At 33.9% G+C, this 26,574-nt stretch overlaps 1 protein-coding gene across 6 annotated transcripts in view; it reads left to right on the top strand.

Moving 5' to 3' along the window:
- The window catches only part of POT1 (protection of telomeres 1), a 105,644-nt gene that overhangs the window by 69,525 nt on the left and 9,545 nt on the right, over positions 1-26,574 (top strand). For 3 of the 6 annotated variants that reach the window (XM_004478252.4, XM_058297314.2, XM_058297312.1), the window contains 5 exons: positions 6,678-6,734; positions 9,897-10,053; positions 11,334-11,539; positions 13,777-13,912; positions 24,526-24,614. In XM_004478252.4, coding sequence (XP_004478309.1) covers positions 6,678-6,734; positions 9,897-10,053; positions 11,334-11,539; positions 13,777-13,912; positions 24,526-24,614 — 645 coding nt within the window. The remainder of the gene's footprint in view (positions 1-6,677; positions 6,735-9,896; positions 10,054-11,333; positions 11,540-13,776; positions 13,913-24,525; positions 24,615-26,574) is intronic. The other 3 variants (XM_058297318.1, XM_058297317.2, XM_058297313.1) reach the window with 1 other exon arrangement.

The following is a 26,574-nucleotide window of genomic DNA, read 5'->3' as shown; positions in this document are numbered from 1 at the left end:
CAGTGAAAGATCTCCCACATTACTCGGCTTTTTAGAATGCTTTTGGCTATTTGGGTGTATTTTCCCTTCCAAATAAATTTGGTAATTGCCTTTTCTGTTTCTATGAAGTAGGCTGTTAGAATTTCGATTGGTATTGCATTGAGTCTATAAATCAGTTTGGGTAGGATTGACAGTCTTCACAATATTTAGTCTTCCAATCTGTGAACACAGAATATCTTTCTATTTGTTTATGTTGATTGATTTCTTTCAGCATTATTTTATAGTTTTCTTAATATAGGTGCTGTATTTCATTGTTTAAATTGATTCATAGTTATATGAGTCTTTTTGTTGCTATTATAAATGCAATTTTTAAAATTTCCTCTTCTGTTTGATACTAGTGTTCAGAAACAATACTGATTTTTGTGTGTTCTTATATCCTGCCACTTGCTGAACTCATTTATTAGTTCAAGTAACTTTGTTGTAGACATTTCAGAATTTTCTAAATATAGGATCATGTCATCCATGAATAGTGAGAGTTTTACTTCCTCTTTTCCTGTTTGGAAGTCTTTTATTTATTTTTTCTTGTCTAATTGCTCTAGCTAGAACTTCTAGCACAATATTGAATTACAGTGATGACAGTGGTTATCCTTGTCTTGTTTAATCTTTACCCATTTAATATGATGTTGGCTATAGGCTTTTCATATGTGCCCTTTATTATATTGAGGAATTCTCCCTCATTTCTTATCTTTCGAAGTGTTTCTATCTAGAAAGGACCCTGGATTTTGTCGAATTCTGCTTTGAGAGAGATGATCATGTGGTTTTTCTTCCTTCAATTTATTAATGTGGTGTGCTATGTTAATTGATTTTCTTATATTGAACCACCTTTGCATACCAGGAATAAATCCCACTTGGTCTTGGTGGAGAATTTTTTTGGTATCTGTTAGATTCTGTTTGCAAGTATTTTGTTGAAAATTTTTGTTTTTATGTTCATTAGAAAGATTGGTCTGTAATTTTATTTTCTTGTAGTATCTTTATTTGGCTTTGGTATTAGGGTGATTTTGGCTTTATAAAATATATTGGGTAATGTGCTGGTTAGGCTAATATATCAACTCAGCCAGGTAATTGTACTCAGTTGCTTGGTCAAGCAAGCACTGGGTTCATTGTAATACAAAGACATTTATGGACTTTATTCACCAGTGACTTTACTGCATAGATAGCTGATTACATCTACATCAATCAGGGAGATTGTTGTCCGCAATGAATGACACTTTACCCAATCAGTTGAATGCCTTAAAAGGGGAAGTGATTTCAGCATTAGAATTTCTCAGCTCGTCTTTGGACAGCCACCATCTTCCAGACATTCATCAGGGACCTTCATTGGAGTTTCATTGGAGCCCTGGTTTGCACCCTGCTTGTGGAACCTGACCTTGTGCATCCCCACAGTCATGTGAGAGACTTATAAAATTGCATACTATTGATGGATATATCCTGTTGATTCTATTTCCCTAGAGAATCCTGACTAATACAGCTAATTTTTCCTCTTCTTTAATTTTTAGGAACAGTTTAAACAGGATTGCTATTGATTCTTCTCAAATTCTTGGTAGAATTCATCTGTGAAGCTATCTGGTCCTGGCCTTTTCGTTGTTGGGAAATTTCTGATGACTGATTCAGTCTCTTTAAATGTGATTGGTTTATTAAGTTCTTGTATTTCTTGTACCATCGGTGTAGATTGTTTGTGCATTTCTAGGAATTTGTCCATTTCATGTAGGTTGTCTCGTTTGTTAGCATACATTTTCTTAAAATTTCCTCTTATGATTCTTTTTATTTCTGTGGGATCAGTAGTAATAATCCCCTTTTCATTTCTGATTTTATTTGTATCTTCTTTCTTTTTTTCCTTGTTGGTGTAGCTAAGGGTTTGTCAATTTTACTGATGTTCTGAAAGAACCAGCTTTTGGTTTTGTTGATATTCTCTATTGGTTTTGTTGTTCTCAATTTCATTTATTTCTGCTCTAATCTTGGTTATTTTTTTTTCTTTCTGCTTGCTTTGGGATTGGTTCACTGTTCTTTTTTTAGTTTCTCCAGTTGTTCACTGAGTTCTTTGATTTTAGCTCTTCTTTTATAATATAGGCATTTAGGGCAATAAATTTTCTTCTCGGCACTGCTTTTGCTGTATCCTGTAATTGTTGATATGTTGTGTCCCCATTTTCATTCCTCTTGAGGTATCTACTAATTTATCTTGTAATTTCTTCTTTAACCTCATTATGTATGCATTGTTTAACCTCCATATATTTGAAAATTTCCCTGTTTCCTGCCTATTATTATTTCAAGCTTAATTCCATTATTATTTGAGAAAGTGCTTTTTATATTTATTTTGAGACTGGCCTTGTGACCTAACATGTGGTGATTCTGGAGAAAGCGCCATGAGCATTTGAGAAGAATGTATAATCCACTGCTTTGGGATGCAATGTTCTGTGTGTGTCTGTTAGGTCTGATTCATTTATCATATTGTTCAAGTTCTTTGTTCCCTTGTTGATCTGTCTAGTTATTCTATCTAATGATGTTAGTGGTGTGTTGAAGTCTCCAGCTATTATTATAGAGATGTCTATTTCTCCCTTCAATTTTGCCAGAGTTTACCTCATGTATTTTGGGGCACTCTTGTTAGATTAATAGACATTTATGACTGTTATTTTTTCTTGGTGGATTGTCCCTTTGGTTCATATATAATGGCCTTCTCTATCTATTATCATTTAAAGTCTGTTTTGTCTGATATTAGTATAGGTATCCCTGCTCTTCTTTGGTTACTGTTTGTGTGAAATATCTTTTTCCATCCTTTCACAACCTGTATGTCTGGGTCTAAGGTGAGACTCTTGTAGGAAACATATGGATGACTCATGTTATTTAATTCATTCTGTCTTTTGATTGGGAAGTTTAATCTTTTCACAGTGAATGATGTTACTATAATGCATTATTTACTTCTACCATTTTATTCTTTAGTTTTCATATCATATCTTATTTTCATGTGTTGTTTTACTCTTTTTTTTATACTTTCTGCTATTCTTGCCTCTGCATTCTCCTCCAAGCCTCTCTCTCTCTCCTGTCTTTTGGACTGTAAAACTCCCTCTAATATTTCCTGCAAAGGCAGATTCTGTTCTACGAACTTTCTTAGTTTTTGTTTATTTGGGAGTATTTTAAACTCACCATCATATTTGAAGGACAATTTTGCCAGATAAAGAATTCTCAGGTCGTAATTTTTCTCTTTCAGTATTCTGTTATATCCTTCTCTTCTTGCCTACATTGTTTCTCTTTTTTTAACTTTATTTTGTACATTTAATAATTGAAAATATAAATAATTGAAAACTAAACAGAGGGAAGTGGCTGTGGCTCAATCAGTTGGGCTCCCGTCTACCATATGAAGGCAGGCTCACCCACACGCTGCAGAGAGCCGCCAGTCCAGGCGCCACGGAGTGCTGCCAGCCCGAAAGTGCTGCGTAGTGCCACCGGCCCGCTAGCACCGCAGATAGCTGACTCAGCAAGGTGACACAACAAAAAAAGGAGACAAGCAAAAACGCAGCAAATGGACAAAGAGAGGAGACAGCAAGGAAGCTGCAAGGGTGTGTGTGTGTAAATAAAATAAATAAATAAATACACAGAAGAACACACAGTGAACGGACACAGAAAGCAGACAGCAAGCAAAAAGCTGCAAGGGAGGTGGATAATTAAAAAAAAAAAACTAAAAACATAGTTGAATAAAAACATACCTTTCTCATTTAAATGTATTAGATACATAGTATATAATTTTTTTTTAATCATTTAATAAGTGACACACAAAAAATAAGTGACACAATATAGAAATCCATACTAGGTCTTACTAGGCATCCCTCGTATGTGATGTTTTGCTTCTCCCTTGCTACGCTCAGAATTTTCTCTTTATCTTTGTTGTTTGACGTTCTAAATAGTATTATCTTGGAGTAGGTCTTTCATATTTATTCTGATTGGGGTATATTGCGCTTCTTGGACATTTAAATTCATTTCTTTTGTGAGAGTTGGGAAATTTTCAATCATCATTTCCTCACTCCTTCTGCTGCTTTTCCCTTTTCTTTTCCTTCCAAAATTCCCTTGATACATATGTCATTGCACTTCATGTTATTCAGCTCCCAAGCCCCTGCTCAGTTTTTTCCATTCTTGTCTGTGTTGTTTTCTCTTCAATTTCAGCTGTTCTGTCCTCTATATCACTTATTCTTTCTTCCCTCATTTGTCTGCTTTTGTAAGCCTCTGTATTTTTTACCTCACCTATTGTGTCTTAAATCCCATGAGCTCTTTTATTTTTCTAATCAAGTTTTCAAATTCTTCTTTGTGCTTGCTTGGTGTCTTCTTTATGTCCTTTATCTCTTTAGCCATATTTTCTTTCTACTAATTAATTTGAGTTTTGAAATTTGTATGATTCTTGTTGATTAGTAGTTACAATTCATGTCTTATCTGGGTTTTTGATATATTCCTTTGCTTGGGCCATTTCTTCCATTTTCTTAGAATGGCTTGTAATTTTTGCTGATTTCTAGGCATCTGATTATGATGGTGAGTTTACGCTGATGCTCAATTTCTCTCTCTTTTCTAGGGATTTAGTGGTGGGAGACTGTATTATTGCCATTGTTTGATTCTTGGTTCAACCTTTTCTAGGTCATTAGGATTGTCCCTGTTAGTTGCTCAGATCTGGGCCCTGGAGCCAGTAATGGGCTTGCAAGTGTGTGGGAAAGGAACATGTAAAGACTGGAAAAAGCCTTTCTTGCTTGCTTTTAATTCCCACACATGCAATCCTCAGTCTGCCAGTAGATAACGCTCTTTGGAAGGCCTCTCAGTTCAAAGTCTGGTGGGAGAGTGTTCACTGCAACAGGGATGGGATCAATGTGAGGGAGGATCCTTTCTCAAGGCTAAGAGCTTACAAATCATACTTTCCCAGAGGCTGTTCTCCAGCTTTTGCTGGCTCCTCCATCTGGTTTTCTGGGTAAGAAATAGTTCTTCTCCCCTCTGCATCCTCAACAACAAGTCCATTCAGTAGGGAGGGTGATTTAATTCTGTGCTGGCTCCCAGGGCATATGAACAGACAGAAGATTTAAGGATGACAGCATTTTAGCTTGATCTATGATTACTTACACAACCATGAAGAATCCAGTTTAGTTCAATTGAAAACCATTTGGAGACAGTATAATGCTTTTGTAATTTCTGTTTTTCAAAGGATTCTTTATTTTTTTTAATTACAAAGCTAATATGTTATGATATCAAGTTGAATAGCTTTTCACATCCTCACTCTCTGAGGTAATGAATGTTAACAATTTAGTGTGATTCCTTCAACACCTTAATGTTTATACAAATATGTATACCTATACATAAACAACTAAGACTCTTCCCTCATTTTTCCACTTTTACAAAAATGGGACCATGCTATACCAATTGTTCTTTTTAATAATGCATCCTATTTTATGATGTTCATCTAGTCATCTTTTACATTTAGTAAGAGTTTATTACTTTATCCACATCTCCATTTATTTTTTTCACAATGTATTTTTCCAAATAATGAAAGTTTCCGAACAAATAGAGAAGTTCAAAAATATGTACAGGAACACTCACATGCCACTTAGATTTTCCAGTTAACAATTGGTTCGCTTTATCTTGTATCTATCTCTCTATCCTTCTGTTCATCCTTTAGTGCCGCTTACTTTTTGATAAATTTCAAAATAAATTTCAGATATCAGTACAATTTTTCCAAACACTTCATCATGAACATCATTAACTAAAATTCATATTTGTTTACTATTCTTTTTTTTATTTTTAAGGCAAAATTACATGCAATTGAAATGGACATCTTGAGTGTACCATTCCATGAGTTTTGACTAATACATAAACCTGTGTAACTCAAATCCCTCTCAAGATATACAACAACACCATCACCAGAAAAAGCTCCATCACATCTCTTTCTACTCAGTTCCCACCTCATTCCTACTCCAATAGCAACCAGTGTTGTGATTTTTGCCTTCTCTAGAACCTCTAAATAGAATCACATATTATATACTCTTGTACAGATTATATGGTTTTGAGATTCATTCACATAGTTAATATCAGTAGTCTGTTCCTTTTTAATGCTTAGTAGTATGGTAGGAGGTATACTTTTTTTTACATGAATTTCCATTTATAACACCATTTGCTGAAATGTTTTCTTTTTCCTCTGGAGTATTTTGTTGCTTTTGTCAAAATCAAATACCGTATAAAGGTAGACTTATTTTTGGGCTTACTATTCAATTCCATTGGTTTATTTGTCCATGCTTATTGCAATATAATATTGTCTTGATTACTGTAGCTTTATAAAAAGTCTTCAAGTTATGTCCTCCAACTTTTTCAAGGTTTATATTCCATATCCTAGGTTGTTTTTCCTTTTAAGTGAGAATCTGCTTGTCAGTTTCTACAACAAAATCTCTGAATTTTGACTGAGATTGCATTAAATCTATGGATCACTTTGGGGAGAATTGATATATTAACAATAATTGAGCCTTCTAAACCATGAACATGGCATATTTCACCAATTATTTTGATTTTCTTTATTTCCTCTCAACAGTATTTTATAGTGTTTAGTGCCAGTGCCACATTGGATTTTTAAAAGACTTAGAAAATGTGTGTGTGTAATTCTTTTTTCCTTCCCCTTCCTCTAGGCTCTGGATCAGTATCACTATATGAGGTAGAAAGATGTCAACAACTATCTGCAACAAGTAAGACCATGTATCCTTTTTTTAAGCATGGACATAAAAATGAACATAATAAAGTTTGTCCTTATACTTATCAACTAATCTATTCCAATATAGTGAGAGAAGATATCCATGAGGGCAAAAATTATGTTCATATTTAGTTTATATTCTTCTGTCTTGTCTTATACTGGCATAAAATGGAACCAATAAGGATGCATATTTTTACAGTGGCTACATATTTTAAGTCATGTATTTCTTAAGGCTTAGAAAAGATATTATATTATGTAACGGTGCAATGGTACTTATTTTTAGATTAAGGATACAAAATATCTTATCTCACATTAATTTTAATCAGTTCATACTATGCATTTAGTGATGTGTCTATAATGAACTCCTTCCAGAATACCCCTAAGCTTTAATTTATTGTTAGTTATGATAATTTGTCTATCAGGTGCATCCTTTTACTTCAGCTGTGGTTAAAAAATTGATACAAATATTTTTGTGAGTCTATTAAATGTACTGTTGTAAAAATGCTGGTTTCTCACTTTTAAAGAAAGAAGATTAAATATGGAATGGAAGAAGACTTAGGAAGAAGCTTGTGGTGTTAGGTTGGAATTGGAAGTATCACTAGGTACTGAGGGTTTTTTAGATAGGAAAATAAATACAGATAATATGTTTGTGTATATATATTCATTCAAATACATATTCTTATATATGCAGGGGCATGTGTGTATGTATAGATATGAACATTGGTGTATTTATGCCCTTGCTCTGAACATGAAAGAGCATGGAGGCAATGGAACACATATAGCTTCAAAAACAGCAAGTGCACAGATCTTGGTTTATAAATAATATTCCCCCATAAAAGGATCAGGGCTAGGACAGGGGATTTAAAAGATGAGTTTGGAACATTTTGTTCCAGAAAATAAAGAAGTTTTTGGTAATAATGGAATGTGTCAAGTGGGCTAGGCGCAAGCTTGAAGGGGTTCCCACCTTCCAAATCTAAGGCAATATGAGCATCAAAATAAATAATAATAGTAATGGATTAGAACTCTTTGAATCCATGAGTAGGAATCCTTATGTCCATGTTGAAAATAAATAGATAAATATGCTTGACTGAAAAACTCTTCTTTATAGTGGAATGGCTGTTAGTAAATGTGATTTTCAATTTTACAACTATGAGAATAAAAATTGATTTAGCTGAGAATTGTCAATAGATTCTAAACTAGTGGGTGAACATTTGATGAAGAATACAGTATTTACTTTGTCCTAGTTACCTCTAATATATTAAAAGGGGAAAGATAAATATACAGTGGAGAAACCTGGTAGACACAATCTTAACCACCTGATCAAAGTTAACATCCAAGCAATGAAAGCAGTAAAATATGCTTCTTGATATGATGTACTGAAAGGATACCATATCACTTATAAAGTATTCCTGCCAAAAATGCATAACCTGGGTATAAGCATGAGGAAAATGCACATACACCCAAATGGAGGTTCATTCTACAAAATAAGTGGCCTGTACTCATCAAATCTATCATGAAAAACAAAAGCTGAGGAACCATTTCACATTAAAGGATTCCAAGGAGACATGAAAATGAAATGAAGTGTATGTAGAAATAAAATTCTACAAAGGACATTATGGACAGTTGGAGAAATTTGAATAATGCCATTTGATTAGGTGATAGTATTATATCAACTTTAAATGTTCTCATGTTGAAAATAGCACAATAATTAATGTCTGAATTTTCTTGTTTTTGTGAAATACACGATGAAGTATTTTTCAGGGATAAAGTCACATGATGTCTGAAACTTTTCAAATGATTCTATAATATACATACATACATACATATACATGGAGTCTTACATATATTTATACACACACCTGTGCATGTGTATGTCTTTATCATATATATATGGAAAGAAATAGGTAAAGGCAGATGCAGAGACAATGGTAAATCAAACATGGCAGACTGTTTACTATTGGTGAATCACGGTGGAGGGTATGCAGGAGATATTCTTGTAGTTTTTCTGTATGTTTGAAAGGATTTTACAATTAAAAGTTAAAAATTTTATCTCAAAATGTGAATTTTAAGAAGTTTCTCTTTTCACTAATTATCATTTTGCACTAAATTGATGAATCTGCCTGTGGTCTTTTGTTTTTGAAAACAACATAAAATATTCTACTATAAACTCTTGTCTGATTTGCTTCTTAAAGGCAAATATATTCAACAAGGATTTGGTTGGACAAAAGCTAGGTACAAAAAGGAATTGTTTTAGCCATTTCAGGTTCATAAGGTTTCCACATATGTTCCATATTCCAAAACACAGCAAAGTGTTTAAATACAATATCTAGCAGGTTGAGTAATGTTTGTTGCCATATGCTTAGGGTCACCAGCCAATTTAACCCAGTGTAAACTGATCAGTATTATCCCAAGCCTTCTTTCCAAAATTAACTAAGGACATCTATTTCACCTGCAATTTCCCAGGCAGTTACCCAAATGCTTTTGGCTGACTTTTTCCCTATTATATGTTAATTCTTCCTCCTTCTACTCCACCCCATCCTCTTCTTCCTCCACCACTCACCACCAACGTGATATTGAATTAGATTACCCCAATGCCCCTTCCCACTCTAATAGTCAATGATTCTATTAATTATCATTCAATAGAGTCACTAATGTGAAATGCCAGGGAGGGAAGCCTGTCTGACAAATTTTAGCAAATGTGTTTTGTTACTTCCATTTTTAATAAATACCGTTTAGAAGCTAAATAAACTGTTGCCTAATAGAAGTGGTTAAGGGATCAATCATTTAGTGAATATTCTTAAATGTTTTGCAGTTAGCATATTATTTTTTGTACTTCATTGATTAAATCTTGCTGTTTTCCCTAAGTCTATCAGGAAATCCCCATTATTTCCATATGCAGATACTTTTTGACCATTAATTAAATTCTTATTCAGTAGGTATTTGTTGAGCACCCACTGTGTGCCTAGAACTATGCTATTGGGTCTTAGATGTACATCAGGAAATAAAGGAATAACCCTTAGAGCTCACAGTTAATGCAGTTTACATCAACTAGATTTTATTGTATAATGTACTTCAAGGGGATTCATGTTGCGTACTTAAAGAATATACTTATTGGTTGTTGTAGATTATTCTGATTCAATATAAAAATTCTTTACAGTACTTACAGATCATCAGTATTTGGGGAAAACCCCATTGTGTGATATTTTGAAACAAAAAGCCCCTCAACAGTATCGCATCCGAGCAAAACTAAGGTCATATAAACCCAGAAGACTCTTTGAATCTGTTAAACTTCATTGTCCTAAATGTCGTTCACTGTAAGTATTTTCTGTTTTCATTTCTTATTTTTTGTGAATATATGTGTATGGGGGGATATGTGTGTGTGTGTATAATTTTATCTCCAGGCAATCTGTGAGTAAATCAAAATTTTATGTATTGTATTCTGAAAGAATGATTGAGTTTTTAAAGGAAAATACCAGTTTCTTAGTGAGTACATCCTCTTATTTTTCTTTGTAATAATAAGTAAAAGTAGATGCTAATTTCAGATCTAAAATTCAGTAGCTATAATAAATGCAAATGAGAAATAACAAATTATGAAAATGTTTGAGGAAGCTTTCTCATTTGTCACTAAAACATCATCTAACTACAACCCTTTGTAAGCTAAAATCCTTAGATAGAAATTCTAGTTAGTTGAAATTTCTTTTTAAGTGTTACCAGAAAGCCTTGTTAGAAATACTTTTTCTATTCTGCTTAATAGCTACAAAATAGTAAATATAATTTAAATTTTCTTTGATATTTAAGAATTTCCCAGTGTCTTACAGTCTTTATTCCAAACTTTTATTACATATAAATATATAAAGAAATTTTTAGGGCATTAGAATTCATATATACTTAGCTTATGACATATTCTGAAATTAGTTTTTAATCATCATTTTTATGTAGGTTGTCTATCTTCCCTCCAAATATATAAAATGTTACTTTGGAAAATGTAGGTAATTATTAGATATGAGAATTTGTATATTATTAATTAAGTTTGCACTATAATATGCTATAAAATATAGATATATGCATCTCTATTTGAATGTATGTGTACTTTTAGTTAGCATACGTTTGTATATACATCTGTGTACACTAATATACATGTGTCTTTTTTCCTTCAAAAATCTAATTACATTGTTGCTTTGAGGGATTTTTGATAGTCATATCTCTTTAAATTAAATGAGCAAAACATGTCTTCTACTCATTTGATATAAAATGTTACTTGGGATTAAATTATATATATAGATTTTAGACCATTTTTGAGATATCAAATTTTGGTTCATTGAATTGTGTAAAATCATATAGCTTTGCAAAAGAAAACCACCCTTTATTATCACTTCTTTTGAAGTTAAGAGATGTTACCTCATGAAACAGCGATACTTACCAGTTGAATAGTTACTTCAGATGACTGACAAAATCAACTGTCTCCGTAATTTTAAGAGGAAAGAAGCTGGCTCATCAGCATATTAAATATATTTTTATAAATAGGTAATTTATTAAATCATTTCTAAACTTATCCCAAATTTATTTTCTGTTATTGCATTGTCAATGACTATAGGCAGGATGTTCCACATGAAGGCGATTTAGATACCATTTTGCGAGATGGTGCAACTAGAACCCCAGATACCAAACTACAAAATACGTCATTATATGATTCAGAAATGTGGACCACTAAAGATCAAGGAGAACGAAAAGTAGCTGTTCATTTTGTGAAAAATAATGGTATTCTTCCACTGTCAAATAATTGTCTAATTTTGATAGAAGGTATTTGTTACATTTTATTAGAATACTGATTTTGCATATCTTTCTGTTACTGTTAAATATATTTTATGTGCAACAGTGTATATAAAGTTAAAATTTTGTAAATTTAAATTTCATAAAATTGAGTGCATTTTATATAACAAGATTCAAATACATATATATAAATCTATTTGAATTAATACATTTTTCAATTACACATTAAGCTTGTGTTTGTATATATCCATTTTGTTGGCTTCCTGCATGTAAACATAAATCAAAGCTGATTATTATTGAGTTAAGTAATAGTAAGGAGACTACTTGTTTGTGTACAGTTGCTATTAACTTGGCCTCTGGATGTCAGTGTTGTTTCAAAAAAGTAGGATGAAAGCCACATATTAATATCTAAATCAAGGGATGGACCATTGAAACAAGTAAAGATAATTTGACTTTTTTTATTTGGAAGAATGAAAATTTGAAGCAGGTTTATTTCTGCATTTCCTTTCCATATGTGTCTAGTTTTTATTTGGTATTTATCTAATATATATTCTATATATATTTATTTTTTCATTGCCAAATTTTAGAGTTTCATTTTTTTCTTGAGATTTTATTTTTCTTTCATAATCATCCATAAGAATTTAATTTGCATTAGAAAAACATTTGGTTTTCTTTTATAAATGAAACTTAACCTTTTTTATCATGGGTTATGGTCATTTGTATTGCTGACATTTTTGTCTTTGTAAAAGTAATACATAATCGTTTTAGAAGATTTAGGCGTTGTCAGGCACTTTACTACATAGTTTAATATTTCATCTTTAATTCTCTCTTACAGTTATTCTGTAAGCTAGATATTATATTATCTACTTTTATACAGATGAGGATACTGAGATCCAGAGAAAATGGTAAATAGCCCAAGAGAAAATGGTAAATAGCCCAAGGTTAAAACCTACTAAAAGCAAGAAAAAATTCAAACCTTGATCTTTCTGTCTCCAAAAAAAAAATTAATTTATTTAAGATGACTCTACATATAAAAATTATTTCTCAAAATCCTTTGTATCTCTGCTCTATACAAATACAATTCTAAATGTTTTTATTCACACTTATTTATTTAGCATGTTTATTGAATGCCCTCTGTATGTCAGGAGACTTATTTAGGTAGGCCCAAGTAGTATTTCAGCAAACAAGAGAAAAGTACTTCCTCTCCTCTCACAAAATTTATGTTTTTGAGAGGACCACAATGAATAAATAAAAATATTAATAACAATAATAATAGGCATACATGGCTTTAGTGCTTTATAAATATTAACTCATTTAATTATTATGACAACCTTATAGTATAGTATAATTGTTATTCCCAGCCTTACAAATGAGGAAACTATCACATCAAATGTTTAAGTAGCAGAGCTAGTGTAGCTCAGTGGTTGAGCATCTGCTTCTCATGTGCAAAGCCCTGGGTTCAATCCTTGGTACTCCTAAAAAAAAGAAAAAAAACAAAACAAAAACAAGTTTGAGTAACTTCCCCCAAAGTAGTCATCCACCTCATGTGGCAAAGCCATTGTCAGGAAGACGAGTGCAGATGGCCAAACTGGATGCCCTCTAGACCTCTGAAATGGTATATTTGGGGAAGGAGCTCTTAAGAGACAGTAGCTAGGGAATGGTCACCCGTTGTACTCTTGGGCAGCCAAAGTGATGGTTTTGATGCTTACTCTGTCATAGAAGTAGAGGAAGTGTGATGATTTTACCAGAAATAATCGTCAAACACTGTACACAAATTCATATTCCATGGATGATTCTTTGCAGCTATATTTAAACTCAATGTTGACTTTAAAGTTTAGTTTATATCAGAATTCAAGTCTAAATCTGCCTAGATATTAATAGTAGGTTGCATATTTAATAGTGAGAATCCTGTCAGATTTCAGCTCTCAACTTTATTCTATTTTAGTTATTTGAACCAAAATGTGATTGGTATAGGGAGCTATTTGTATATATTTTACAAGATCCTTAAAACTTTACAAGCCTTATATTTTACTCATATCTCAGCATTTTTGTACAGTGGTGTCTATAATCCACATGTAGGACCTTAAGTTTTCAAGTTACTATTTTTCAGAATAATGTATTGAATCTCTTAAGTTCATTATTTTCATTGTCTTTTTCTGTCAATCCCTTAGGTCTTTTACGAAAGCTCATGTGTTACTCAATAGGTATCCCGTTTTGCCGACATTGTATTCTTACGTGTGAAGGGTTTATTTATTCTCTTTTAACAGGAGGTACACTCAGTGAAATCTGCAATCTCTCAAACAAGTTTCATAGTGTAATTCCTGTGAGATCTGGTGCCGAAGACCTGGAACTCCTCAACCTTTCAGCACCATTCCTTATACAAAGAAAAATACACCACTATGGGTATGTTTTCAACTCTGGGAATTTTTTGAGTTAGAAACTGTTTAAGAATAACTTTTAGTTTTATTATTTATTTTATTATTTATCCCACTAGTTACTTTATATTCAACAGATACTTATTGAGTACCAACTTATAGGTTGTAATGGTGTTCTGGTATGTATCTATTCTTTTTTATTAGCTTATTTATTTATTTATTGAGTACCTATATAATGTGCTAAATGTAAGGCTACCAACATTTTGTTTCTCCGTCAATGGCTAGTACTCATTTATCTTCTTTCACAAGAATTTCAGTACTAGTCACAGAGAAAGGTTCAGAGCTGCATAACTAGTAAGAGTAAAGTGATTGAATGCCATAAATCCTATAATACCTAGTAACAGATTTATTGCCATTGAGGAATTAAAAGATTTCAAAATATATTAGGGACAAGAAAGAAATTTCTAAGTTCAGAAGGAGGGGGGGTGGAGACAGTCTCTACTGCTTGATGCAGTAATCATCAAGCAGAAATGCTCTGCTTTCAGAAACCTTGGGTTATAGGATACGTCTTGTCATATCATCCCTCTCCTTTTTCTACCCCCAAATCTGTAGTAGTTGTTACTCATTGTTAAGAATGTGTAAATCTTGAAGTCAGTTGAAAAATTATATACTGCAATATTGATCTCTCTCTGATTGTAATCGCTGAAGTCATTGGTAGCTATGCAGAACTTGCCATGGTTCTGTTTGTTCCATATACAAAACATCATAAAGACTTAGTCATAAAGTGAAACTAGTAGGCCACTGGGTTAAATCACCAAGGTCAAGCTATTTTTACTCTGCTATATCTGATGTCTGTAATTATTTCTCTCATTGGACTCATGACCTCAAAGTCAACTTCAACAAGGTTTAACCACCAATTATTTTAAAACTAAAAACCCATAACATTCTGTTTTGTTAAGTTTTGTTTAATAAACATTTTTTTAAATGGTCTCCATCTTGCCTTCTTAGTATCAGTAACCTTGGCCAGTCCAGAACACTGAAAGAAAATATTAGTTATGAGCCCTGGAATATAACTCTTCATTTACTAAAAATCTAAAAAAGTTTTCTTAAGACTTTCAATTTCTTCACCAGTTTCAGCATCAAGCTGAGACTAAAATTTGCTCATACTCCATATATTAAGATACGTGATGTGGGGGCATTTTTGGGACTTTGAGTTGTCCTAAATGATATTGCAGGATCAGATACTGGACTTTATATATCCTGCCATACCCACTGAATGTACTGGGAGAGAGTATAAACTACAGGGTAAACTATTATCCATGTGGTGCAGCAGTGCTCCAAAATGTGTTCACCAAGTACAATGAGTGTGCCACAATGATGGAGGAGGTTGTTGGTGTGGGAGGAGTGGGGTGGGGGTGGGGGGATATACGGAAAACTCATATTTTTTAATGTAACATTTTTTTTGTGATGTATATATCCTCAAAAAAAACCATTAAAAAAATGATGGGGTGGGGAATGGGGTATATGGGAACTTCTTATGTTTTTTATGTTTTTTAATGTAATGTTCTTTGTGATCTATTAACTTTAATTTTAAAAAGTGTAAAAAAAAGCAAAAAACATACTTTTAGATTTCCATTAATTTGAATGTCATCAACAGAAGTCAGCACATATTTTTATTGATTTTTTCTTTAAAGTATGAAATAATTTTAACTTACAGAAAAACATCAAAAATGATAAAACAGTTATGTATAAACCAGTTAGATTTGATAAATGTTAGCATTTTAAGATATTTTTTCAAATCTTTATAATTAAATAAAATTGTACAATTAGAGACATCTTCCCATCTCAATCCCAACGTTTGTTTTTAGTGTTATATATGTGACTCCACAAGCAGTATAGCATATTATTTTGTTTTTAAAATTTATGTAAATGATTCCATACTATACTATCCTTTTGCCCCTTGTTTTTTTTTTTTTTACTGAATGTGAAAAAAAATGTGTTTATCCCCATTGATGCATTGCATGTAGATTTAGTTTATTCATTTTGCAATCTCTGGATTATTTAAATTTTATGAATATGTCATAACTTATTGTATTTTCCAATTAATGGTTATACATTATTTCCATTTGTTTCATTTACAGACAATGCTAAAAAAAGATATGTTTTCTCATATATCTCCTTTGTCATAATACCATTTTAGTGGATTGGGACCAGCTTTTTTTTTTAATGATATGGTATGGTATGATGTGGTGTGGTATGACGTGGTATTGGTGTGGTGTGGTGTGGTGTGGTGTGGTGTGGTGTGGTGTGGTGTGGTGTGGTGTGGTGTGTGGTATGGTATGGTATGGTTTGTTATGGTATGGTGTATGAAATACAGTGAGACAGGGTGAATAATAGAGGACATTTTAAATAATAGAGATGTGTTTTGTCCTAAAGTTTTGTTTTACTTGTGAGAATTTTTATATACCAGCACATGATATAAAGTGAATTTCTTCCTGTGAGTCCTTGCCAAAAAGATTTAAAAGTTACTATTTCAAGGTGTTGACCTAGAATTGCCATTACTGGATCATAAAATGTGCATTGTTTTCTACTTTATAAGATATTGCTAAAGTTTTCTTTTAATGGCTATAATAATTTATGGTCCCACCAGTAGTATATAAAATTTTCAGTTTCCCCAAATGTTCTCCACTCAACCTAACTTTAAATTTTGTTAGGCAATGGAATCCATTGTGTTTTTGTTTGCACCATAGATTCCTAGTGTACTTGAACAACCCTCATGTTTATCTGGCTATTTGAGTTTTCTAGTATATGAATTCCATGTTCACATGCTTTGCCTGTTTTTCTGTTGGGTTGCGGGACTCTTTTTTTTTTTGGTTCTTAGTTATATGTCTGTTAACTAATTATAAGGATTCTTTCCATATTATAAATATTAATCTTTAGTCAGTTATATGCATTTCAAGAAAATTCTGGTCTAGCCTGTGCATTTTCAACTTTAAGTTTCTTTTGTTTTACTGATTCTAAAAATATTAATCTAGTCTTATTTACCAAAACCTTAAAGGTTTTTATGTAACTTTTCTTAAGTTGTCTGGGTGGTTTAGTTTCATTAATGATTATTCATCTTTTAAGGTTTTCTTTCTTCTTCTTCTGTTTTTTTTTAAAAGATGTATTTATTATTTATTTCTCTCCCCTCCCCCCACCCCCCCATGCATGGCAGGGCACTCCTTGTGCTCATCAGCACTGCGCATGGGCCAGCTCCACACGGGTCAAGGAGGCCCGGGGTTTGAACCGCGGACCTCCCATGTGGTAGACGGATGCCCTAACCACTGGGCCAAGTCTGCTTCCCCTTCATCTGTTTTATTATTGAAATTTTTCTGGAAAAGTATTTATTTTTTCAATTTAAACTTACTAACATGTAGTTCATAATATTCTCTGATGATTTTTATTTATTTTTTTCTCTCCCCTTCCCCTGTTGTCTGTTCTCTGTGTCTATTTGCTGCATGTTCTTCTTTTTCTGCTTCTGTTGTTGTCAGCGGCATAGGAATCTGTGTTTCTCTTTGTTGCGTCATCTTGTTGTTATGTCAGCTCTCCGTGTGTGGGCATCATTCCTGGGCAGGCTGAACTTTCTTTCACGCTGGGCAGCTCTCCTTACGGGGTGCACTCCTTTGTGCTTGGGGCTCCCCTACGCGGAGACACCCCTGCGTGGCACAGTACTCCTTGCGCGCATCAGCACTGCACGTGGGCCAGCTCCACACAGGTCAGGGAGGCCCAGGGTTTGCACCGCGGACCTCCCATGTGGTAGATGGATGCCCTAACCACTGGGCCAAATCTGCTTCCCTCTGATGATTTTTAAACCACCACTTAAAAGTCTGTTTTGTTTGTTTATGCCTTCATTTTTTTTCTTGACCTTTATTGCCAACACAATTGGCTTTTGTTTTTGTAGATGCTTTCTCTTGTTTTATGTTATTCTTATCTCTATTTTCTTCCTTTACTTTATTTAGGCTTCCTTTGTTTTTCCATTTTAAACTTTTTATATTGAATGCTTATTTCACTTACCTCGTTGTTATATTATAATTTTAAAATTTTTATATGGTTTTATCCAAATTTTGATATATTGTTTTTCTGCTACTCATTTCTGAATGTTTCATAATTCGCATTATGATTTTTGACCCATTAATTATTTAGATGTATATATATTTTCACACATGCATTTTAGGTACTATTCTTGTTTTATATTTTAGTGTGTTAGTTTCCAAGACTGCTGAAGCAAATACCATAAAATGGGTCAAGTTAGAAAATGGGAATTTATTCCCTTACAGTTATGGTATTTGGGATCTAGCTGCTGGTGATCCTTGGCTCCACTGGGACATAGCAAGGCACATAGTGGCATCTCCTGTCTCTTCCTTCTCTTCTGGGTTCTGTTACAGCTTTTTGCTTCTTGTTTCTCTCTCCCTTTCTCTGTCTGAATTCTGCTTGTACAAATTTTTTTTAAAAACTTGTCAGCCTTGCATGTAGTTCACAGGCTCAAACCATCAGACAATAGCATCTCCAGTCCTGGCTTGCAATGTAATGGCTGACTGGATCCATGTTCAGTTAAAGCCTCACATGGAGTACTAATCTCTAGGGACTTGCTTTCTAGAATTTCGGAATTTTCTATACCATCAGTTTCTGGTTTCTTTTTACTCAGGAGTTCAGTTCTCAGCTTACCCTTTTCCTCTTGTATTTTACTATATGCTGCAAGGAGGAAACCAGGCTGCAGTTTCCATACTTAGCTTAGAAATCTCCTCAGCAAAGCATCCAAGTTCATTACTCATGTTCTGTCTTCCATCTGACATCAGATTTCAGTTTGCCAAGTTCACTGTCACTTTAAAACAAGGATTGCCTATCCTTTAGTTTTTAATAACATATTCCGGGTTTTTTTTTGTTTTGTTTTGTTTTGTCTAAGGACTCATTGGAAGTAGCTTTAGCATCCATATTTTTACCAGCATTCTCTTCAAAATAATGCAGGCCTTTTCTAACAAGCATTTCACAATTCTTCTAGCCATTATCCATTACCCAATGTGTTCAGTACTGCTTTATCCTAAAGTACATTTGTACAGATTTTGTATGTACTGCAAGTGTTTAAAAAGAATATGTATTCTCTAATAGTTGGATTTAGAATTTTCATATGTCCACTAGATCAAGCTTGTTGATATATTTAAAACTGTTCCTTTGTAACATTGTCTATACTTAATCATTTTCTTTAGAGAGCAGTGCCAAATGTCTACTGTACTGTGACTATAGATTTGTCACATTGTATTCTGTCAACATTTGCTTTTCTCTGTTGTTTCAGTCAGATTCAGTATTGTTATATCTTCTGGTGAATTAATAGTTATGTCTACACTTATTACCCATATTAACTCCAATCATGATTTTCTTTCTAAAGGTTTATTTTATTTAATATTTATATTACTCTGCCCACTTTGTTTTACTAATAGTTGGTAATTGCTTGGTATCTTATTATATTTCTTTGTCATTATATTTTAGTATCTGTCTTAGTTGTCTTATCTACCTTAGTTGTCTAGGACTGCCATAGCAAAGTAGCACAAACTGAGTTGCTGAAAACAATAGAAATTTATTATTTCACAGTCCTGGGGTCTAGAAGTCTGAAAGTGTTGACAGTTCATATCAATAAGACCATGTAATATCTGTCCTTTTGTGTCTGGCTTCCTTCACTTAGATTCACTGATGTTATCATATGTGTCCCAATTTCATTTTTTCTTACTGCAGCATAGTATTCCATCATATGTATATACCACAGTTTGTTTTTCCATTCATTGGTTGATGGACATTTGGGTTGTTTCCATCTTTTTGCAATTGTGAATAATGCCGCTGTGAAAATTGGTGTGCAGATGTCTGTTCATGTCACAGTTTTCAGTTCTTCTGGATATATTCCTAATAGAAAAATTGCTGGATCTTACAGCAGTTCTATATTTAGCTTTCTGAGGAACCACCAAACTGTCTTCCACAGAGGCTGCACCATTTTACAGTCCTACCAACAATGAAGGCGTGTTTCTATTTCTCTACATCCTCTCCAACACTTATTGTTTTCTGTTTTTTTAATAATAACTATTCTGTGCAGTATGAGATGATATCTCATTGTCGTTGTGATTTGCATTTCTTTATAGCTAGTGATGTAGAACATTTTTTCATGTCTTTTTTGGCCATTTTACTTCCTCTTTGGAAAAATGTCTATTTAAATCAACCTTTTGCCAACCTTTAATTGGATTGCTTGCTCTTTTATTGTTGAGTTATATGGTCACTTTATATAGAATGGAAATCAAACGTTATTGGATGTGTGATTTCCAAATATTTTCTCCCATTAATTGGGCTGCCTTTTCACCTTCTTGATGAAGTCCTTTCAATCACAAAAGTGGTTTTGAGTAGGCCCCATTTATCCATATTCTCTTTCATGGCTAGTGCTTTTTGGTGTAAAGTTAAAGAATCCCACCACCTACCACCAGATCTTGTAGATGTTATCCTACATTTTCTTTTAGGAGTTTCGTGCTTCTTGCTTTTATATTTAGGTCTTTAATCCATTTTGAGTTAATTTTTGTATAAGGTGTGAGATAGGGTTCCTCTTATTTTCTTTTGGCTGTGGGTAATCCAGTTCTCCAAACACGATTTGTTGACTGGGCTGTTCTGCCTGAGCTGGGTGGGTTTGACAGGCTTATCAAAAATCACTTGACCATAGGTGTGAGGGTCAGTTTTCTGAACCATCAGTTCACTTCCATCGGCCTATGTGTCTATGTTTATGCCAATACTGTGCTATTTTTGCCTGTGTGGCTAGGTGATATGATTTAAAGTCTAGAAGTGAGAGTCCTCCCACTTCACCTTTCCTCGTTAAGATGTTTCTGGCTATTTGGGGCCCCTACCCCTCCAAATAAATTTGATAATTGTGTTTTCCGTTTGTTTAAAAAATGCTGGTGGAATTTTTATTGGGATTGAATTGAATCGGTATATCAATTTGTGTTACCCTTAATTTTTAATTTGTTTACTTCAACAATATCTAAAGCTAATCAGTTTGGAACTCTCCTATTGTACTATAGAGTGAATGACCTTAGAATGCTCCTCTATGACTGACTTCCCTCTCATTTTCTTTGTTATTATTGTCTACTATTTTGGATTACAGGGTTTTTAAACTGACCCAAAAGCTGCCATTATTATTTCTCTTGTTTTTCAGTCAATGCTTATTTACTTTTTCAACTTGCTTATCACTTTATTCATCATTGATTTATGCATCCTACTTTTTCCTTCTTGGTTTAGTATTCATGCTAAAGTATATTATTTAATAGCAATTTAATTCCTTTCATAATTTAGTTGGATATGGAATTCTAAGTTCATAGCTGTTTTCTAGCAGCAGTACTTTTGAAGATATTCATCTATTATTTTCTTTGCTATATTGTCACTGAAAAGAAGTCTTTTGTCAATTTTATTGTTGTTTCATCCTTTGTTTATAATCTATTTTTTTTTCTTTTGCCTTGAAAGTTTTTTTTCCTTCAGTGTTCTGCAGTTTCTTTATGATGGGTCTTGAAATTTATTTCTTTTACTGAAAATATCTTGCTCTGCAGTCAATGAGCTTTTATTGATCCTTAATTTTCCTTAATTATCTTAATTTTCAGCCATCATTTGTTTTTCTACATTTGCTTCTGAAACTCCTGTCATTCCTGTGTTGGAACATGTCATTGTGTTTCCCATATTTCCAAACTTCTCTGTGAGTTTACGTAATCTACCTTTTTTTTTTTCCTTCAGGGTTCTCTTATCGGGTCCTTATTCCCTTTTTGTTAAAAAAAAACAACAGTTTTTCCCTCAAATTCTCTCTCTCCTCTCTCATTTACTGTAAGCAGCAAGATGAATCAAGGCTACCCAATTCGGGCTGTACCTTCAACACTTCGCTTGGAAGTCAAGGTTCATTATGTACAAGCTCTGCTTTCTGTATAACTGTAGGACACAATTTCTCTATGCATTCTGCCATTACATAACAAGGAATCCCTTTCCTACAGTTTCCAGTAACTCATTCCTCACTTACTTCTAAGCCCCTCAGCAGCAACATTTTCATCATCCGTATTTCTATTAAGAGTCTGGCAGTCCATTCTGTTCAAGGTAATCTAGGCTTTTTCTCTCCTCCTTCCCCAAAATTCTTCCTGCCTCCACTCACTAACTGATTCCAGAACTGTTTCCACATTTTTAGGTATTTATTAAAGCAGCACATCACCTCCAGGTAGTTTTCTGTTGCTGTGTAACAAATTACCAAATATCAATGTCTTACCAACAACATCCATTTTTAGTTCGCAATTCTGTGGATTTGAAATCGGGGGCAGGCTTAGCTGGCTTGTTTGCTTTGGCCTTATAAAACTGAAATTAAGGTATTGGCCAGGCTTGACTTTTATATGGAGGCTCAAAGGGAAGAATATACTTCCAAGCCCATTCCCTTTACGGGCAGAATTCAGTTCTTGGCACAAGTAGAACTAAAGTCCTCTTTCCTTGCTGTTTGACAGCCAGGGACTCCTCTCAGCTCCTAAAAGCCACCTGTGTTCCTTGTTACATGGTAACCTCCATACTCAGAGCCAGCAGTGCACACTGAATCCCCCTTATACTGCAAATCTCTGTCTTCCTTTCCTCGCAGCAGCTGGAGAAAACTCTGCTTTATAGAATTCACCTGATTGAGTCAGGCTCACCCAGATACCACTCTGTCTTAAAAGTCAGCTATTAGTACTTCAGTTACATCTGCAGAATCCCTTCACAATAAGTGTTTGACTGAATATCTGGGGTGAGAATATTGGAGGAGCCATCTTTAGAATTCTGTCTAGTGCACAGTGCTGTTTATAATAGAGGAAAATTGAAAAGAACTTGTCTAACAATTGAGAAATGATTAAATAAAATATTATACACCCATATAGAATTACTTACATTTAAAACTGTTTTAAATTTTATTAATAATATGGAAAATGCTAGCAATTTGTGTGCAGTGCAGAATATCAAATAATATATACAGTATGCTCCTAATAGTTTAAAACAACTGCAAAAACAAATGTACATTGAAGTTACATTGTTAAAGGGTTATTCTGTGATGGCTTAACTGGTAATTTTTATTTTCTCACTTGTACTTTTATATGTTTTCTCTCTCCCCTGGAAATGTGTGTAGGTATGTGAGTACACCCTAGATTGTCTAGATAGATAGATAAATAGATAGAATATAGAAATTTTGTGCAATTCAATAAAGTATATTTTAAAGTCAAGAAAAAAGATTTTTAATGTAACTCTATATAGTTAATTGGATTTTCTTATTGGTGTTTTGTAATTTAGAAATTATTTAACATTTTCACAGTCTAATCTAGGGGATACTTAGTCCTCCCCCTTGGCAGTTCATCATTTGAGAAACAAAAATTTTTAAGTGTTAAGTATATTTCTCTTTTGAATAATAATTTGAGACTTTGGCTTAAAAAGTAAACTTTAGTTGTTAGGTGGACCTAAGTTCAAATCTTGGCTCTGTTCCTTATTAGTTATAGTAACTTAGTAAGTTTAGCTAATTTTGCTTGTTTCAGCTACTTAAATTTTAAAATGAGAATAAGAATAATAATAAAACCTATTCCACCTGGTTGTTGCAAGGATTAAACAAAATAATGCTTGTAAATCATTGAGGAATTTTTTTTTTTTTTTAATAATTGCATTTACTCCTGCTAATCTTTTTGCTGTTGTGGCTACTGCTGATAATAACACATATTTTACCTTAGCTGTTTTTAAAAAATTTTTCTAGGCAATAATATTTCTTCAGTTAGTCTTTTTTTTTTTGTTCCCTTCAAAAAAGAGGGGTGTGTATTTACAGGGTGGAAGAGGATGAAATTTAATGTAGTTACTCTGTGTTTTTCCCACAGTGCAAATGAAAGAGTCTTCATGGACCTTTTGAATTTGATTTTAATATTTGTATTCAAGTTTATTTTTTTAAGTATATTTTTATCAACAGCTCATAAACATTATGATGATGCTTGTATACTCAAGTAAAAAATAAATTGCTTATAGTTGAACTGTGTTTGTATCTAAGTAAAGCCCAATACCTATACTAAACTCTATTTTTGTATATTGCGTTGTGTAGTTTTAGATTTATTCCTATTACAAAAGGTAGCTATACTTTTGGTCATCAGAAACTATTAACCTGACTATATGCTTACTAAAAATTTAAAAAACCCAAAAGACTGACTGTTTTAGTCTAAATAATTTTCTCCTCTTGGCTATAGTTAATTAAGACCTGCTATTACATATTGCTCATAGAGGCATAAAATGAAGAATTCCTTAGAGATTATCACTTTCAACTTTTCCATTCTATTAAGTAAGGAAATTAAGAGCCAAATTGATTAAGTAACATAATCTGGACCTGGAATCTAGTCTCTTCTCATAGTGTTGTTTATTCTGAATCATATTACCTTTTTTATTGTTTCTATATAAGATTTTTAAATAAGTCTTTGAAATAGCATTTTAATATAAGAGGTGCAATACTCTTGTATTTAATAACTTTTTATAAAGTACATGCTTGGGTAGCAAAAATAAGTTATAACGAAATGAGCTATAATTATTTTAAAATATTTAAATTTTTTTTCTTAATTTCAGATGTAAGCAGTGTTCTAGTTTGAAGCCAATTCAAAATCTAAATTCCCTCGTTGATAAAACATCTTGGATTCCTTCTTCTGTGGCAGAAGGTTAGCAAACTATCCATATCCTACAATTTTTAATGTCTTACTGGAATGTCATCTCACTGTTTTATATTTCAGTATTTGGATATTCTAAAACCAGAGCAAAGGCTGAACTAAAGTTTACTTTTCTTAAGCAAAACCACTCACAGGATTGTAATAAAAGTATAGAGGTAAATATTTAGAATATCTGCAAACTCACTTTCAATTTTCTGTAAGTTATTTTTAATATTACATATTTTACTATTCATTAATCATAAATACAGGTTCTGAAAAATCCCTTCAGTTCTCATATCTTAGGATTGAAAAGGGCTTTAGAGGGAGCAATTACAACTCACCCAATAGTAGACTTTAGCTGAAACAAGAATATTTTTGTATCACATTCTTAACTATGGTCATTGTCTTTGCTTAAAACACTTCCAGGGACAGGGTACTCAGTACATTGCAAGGAAGTATGTCCCCTTAGGGGCAGTTTTAAATAATGAAGCATAATTTACCTACCTATAACTCTAACATAGTCCAAGTTCTATCTACTAGAACATTTATTCCCTTTTCTGTAAAGTAGACTTTGTGTATTTAAATATCTCTCAAGCCTTCACTGAGTATTTCTGTAGACATACACTCCATCTTCCTTTGGCAGTTTCTCGCGCTCCTTACTGTTTTGTTTTTCCTCCTCAGTAAATATCCCACTTTGTCAATGCTCTTCTCAAAGCTTGATATTTAAAGTTGTACATAAGACTTCAGTTGTAGTTTGGGCAATTCACAATATAGTGAGAACCATTATTTCTCTAAAATTGAACATCCTTTACAAGAATGAAATTTCAGTGCATAGATATTTATTTGTATACCCTTTGCTTGCTTCCTCCCTCCCTCTCACCCTCCTTCTCAATCTTAACCCAGCTATATGACACAACTGTATTTTGTTGGTGGTCCAGTGAAATTCTGGGTTACTTGAATTTCTTGCTGTCAAGCTTGGTCTCACCATCCTATTCTTTTTTTTAAAAAGATTTATTTATTTACTTAATTCCCCCCCTCCCCCAGTTGTCTGGTTGTCTGTTCTCTGTGTCTATTTGCTGCGTCTTGTTTCTTGGTCCGCTTCTGTTGTCGTCAGCGGCACGGGAAGTGTGGGTGGCACCATTCCTGGGCAGGCTGCACTTTCCTTCGCGCTGGGCAGCTCTCCTTACGGGGCGCACTCCTTGCGCGTGGGGCTCCCCTACGCGGCGGACACCCCTGCGTGGCACAGCACTCCTTGCGCGCATCAGCACTGCGCATGGGCCAGCTCCACATGGGTCAAGGAGGCCCGGGGTTTGAACCACGGACCTCCCATGTGGTAGACGGACGCCCTAACCACTGGGCCAAGTCCGTTTCCCCCTCTTTTTTTTCTTCTTCTTTACTTTCTTTTAAATGTTACATTAAAAAAATACGAGGTCCTCATATACCCCTACCCCACTCACACCACCATCCCACATTAACAACCTCTTCCATCATTGCGGTACATCCACTGCACCTGGCGAATACATTCTGGAGCTTCACTGCACCACATGGACAGTGGTCCACATTGTAGTCCATTCTCTCCCCCAGTCCACCGAGTGGGCCGTGGCAGCACACACAACATCCAGAATCTGTCCCTGCAGCACCACCCAGGACAACTCCAAATCCCGAAAATGCCCCATACCATATCTCTTCTTCCGTCTCCCTACCATCAGCAGCCACCATGGCCACCCTCTCTACATCACTACTACAATTTCTTCCCTTACTAAATCACAATAGTTCCCCAGCAGAACGCCAGTAAGTCCACTCTGATCCATACTCTGTTCCTCCATCTTCTGGACCCCAGGATGGTTATGTCCAGTCCCCCTCTACATCAAGAGGGGGCTTAGATTCCACGTGGACGATGGGTGTAATTTTCCTGCTGGCAGCTGTAGGCACTCTTGGCTCCCTGGTGTGGTGGTTGACACTCTTCACATCC

This window comes from Dasypus novemcinctus, chromosome 5, assembly GCF_030445035.2.
Source record: "Dasypus novemcinctus isolate mDasNov1 chromosome 5, mDasNov1.1.hap2, whole genome shotgun sequence".
NCBI classification, from domain to species: Eukaryota; Metazoa; Chordata; class Mammalia; order Cingulata; family Dasypodidae; genus Dasypus; species Dasypus novemcinctus.
Note: the sequence above shows the minus strand (reverse complement) of the source record. Positions and strands in the feature narration are given on the sequence as shown.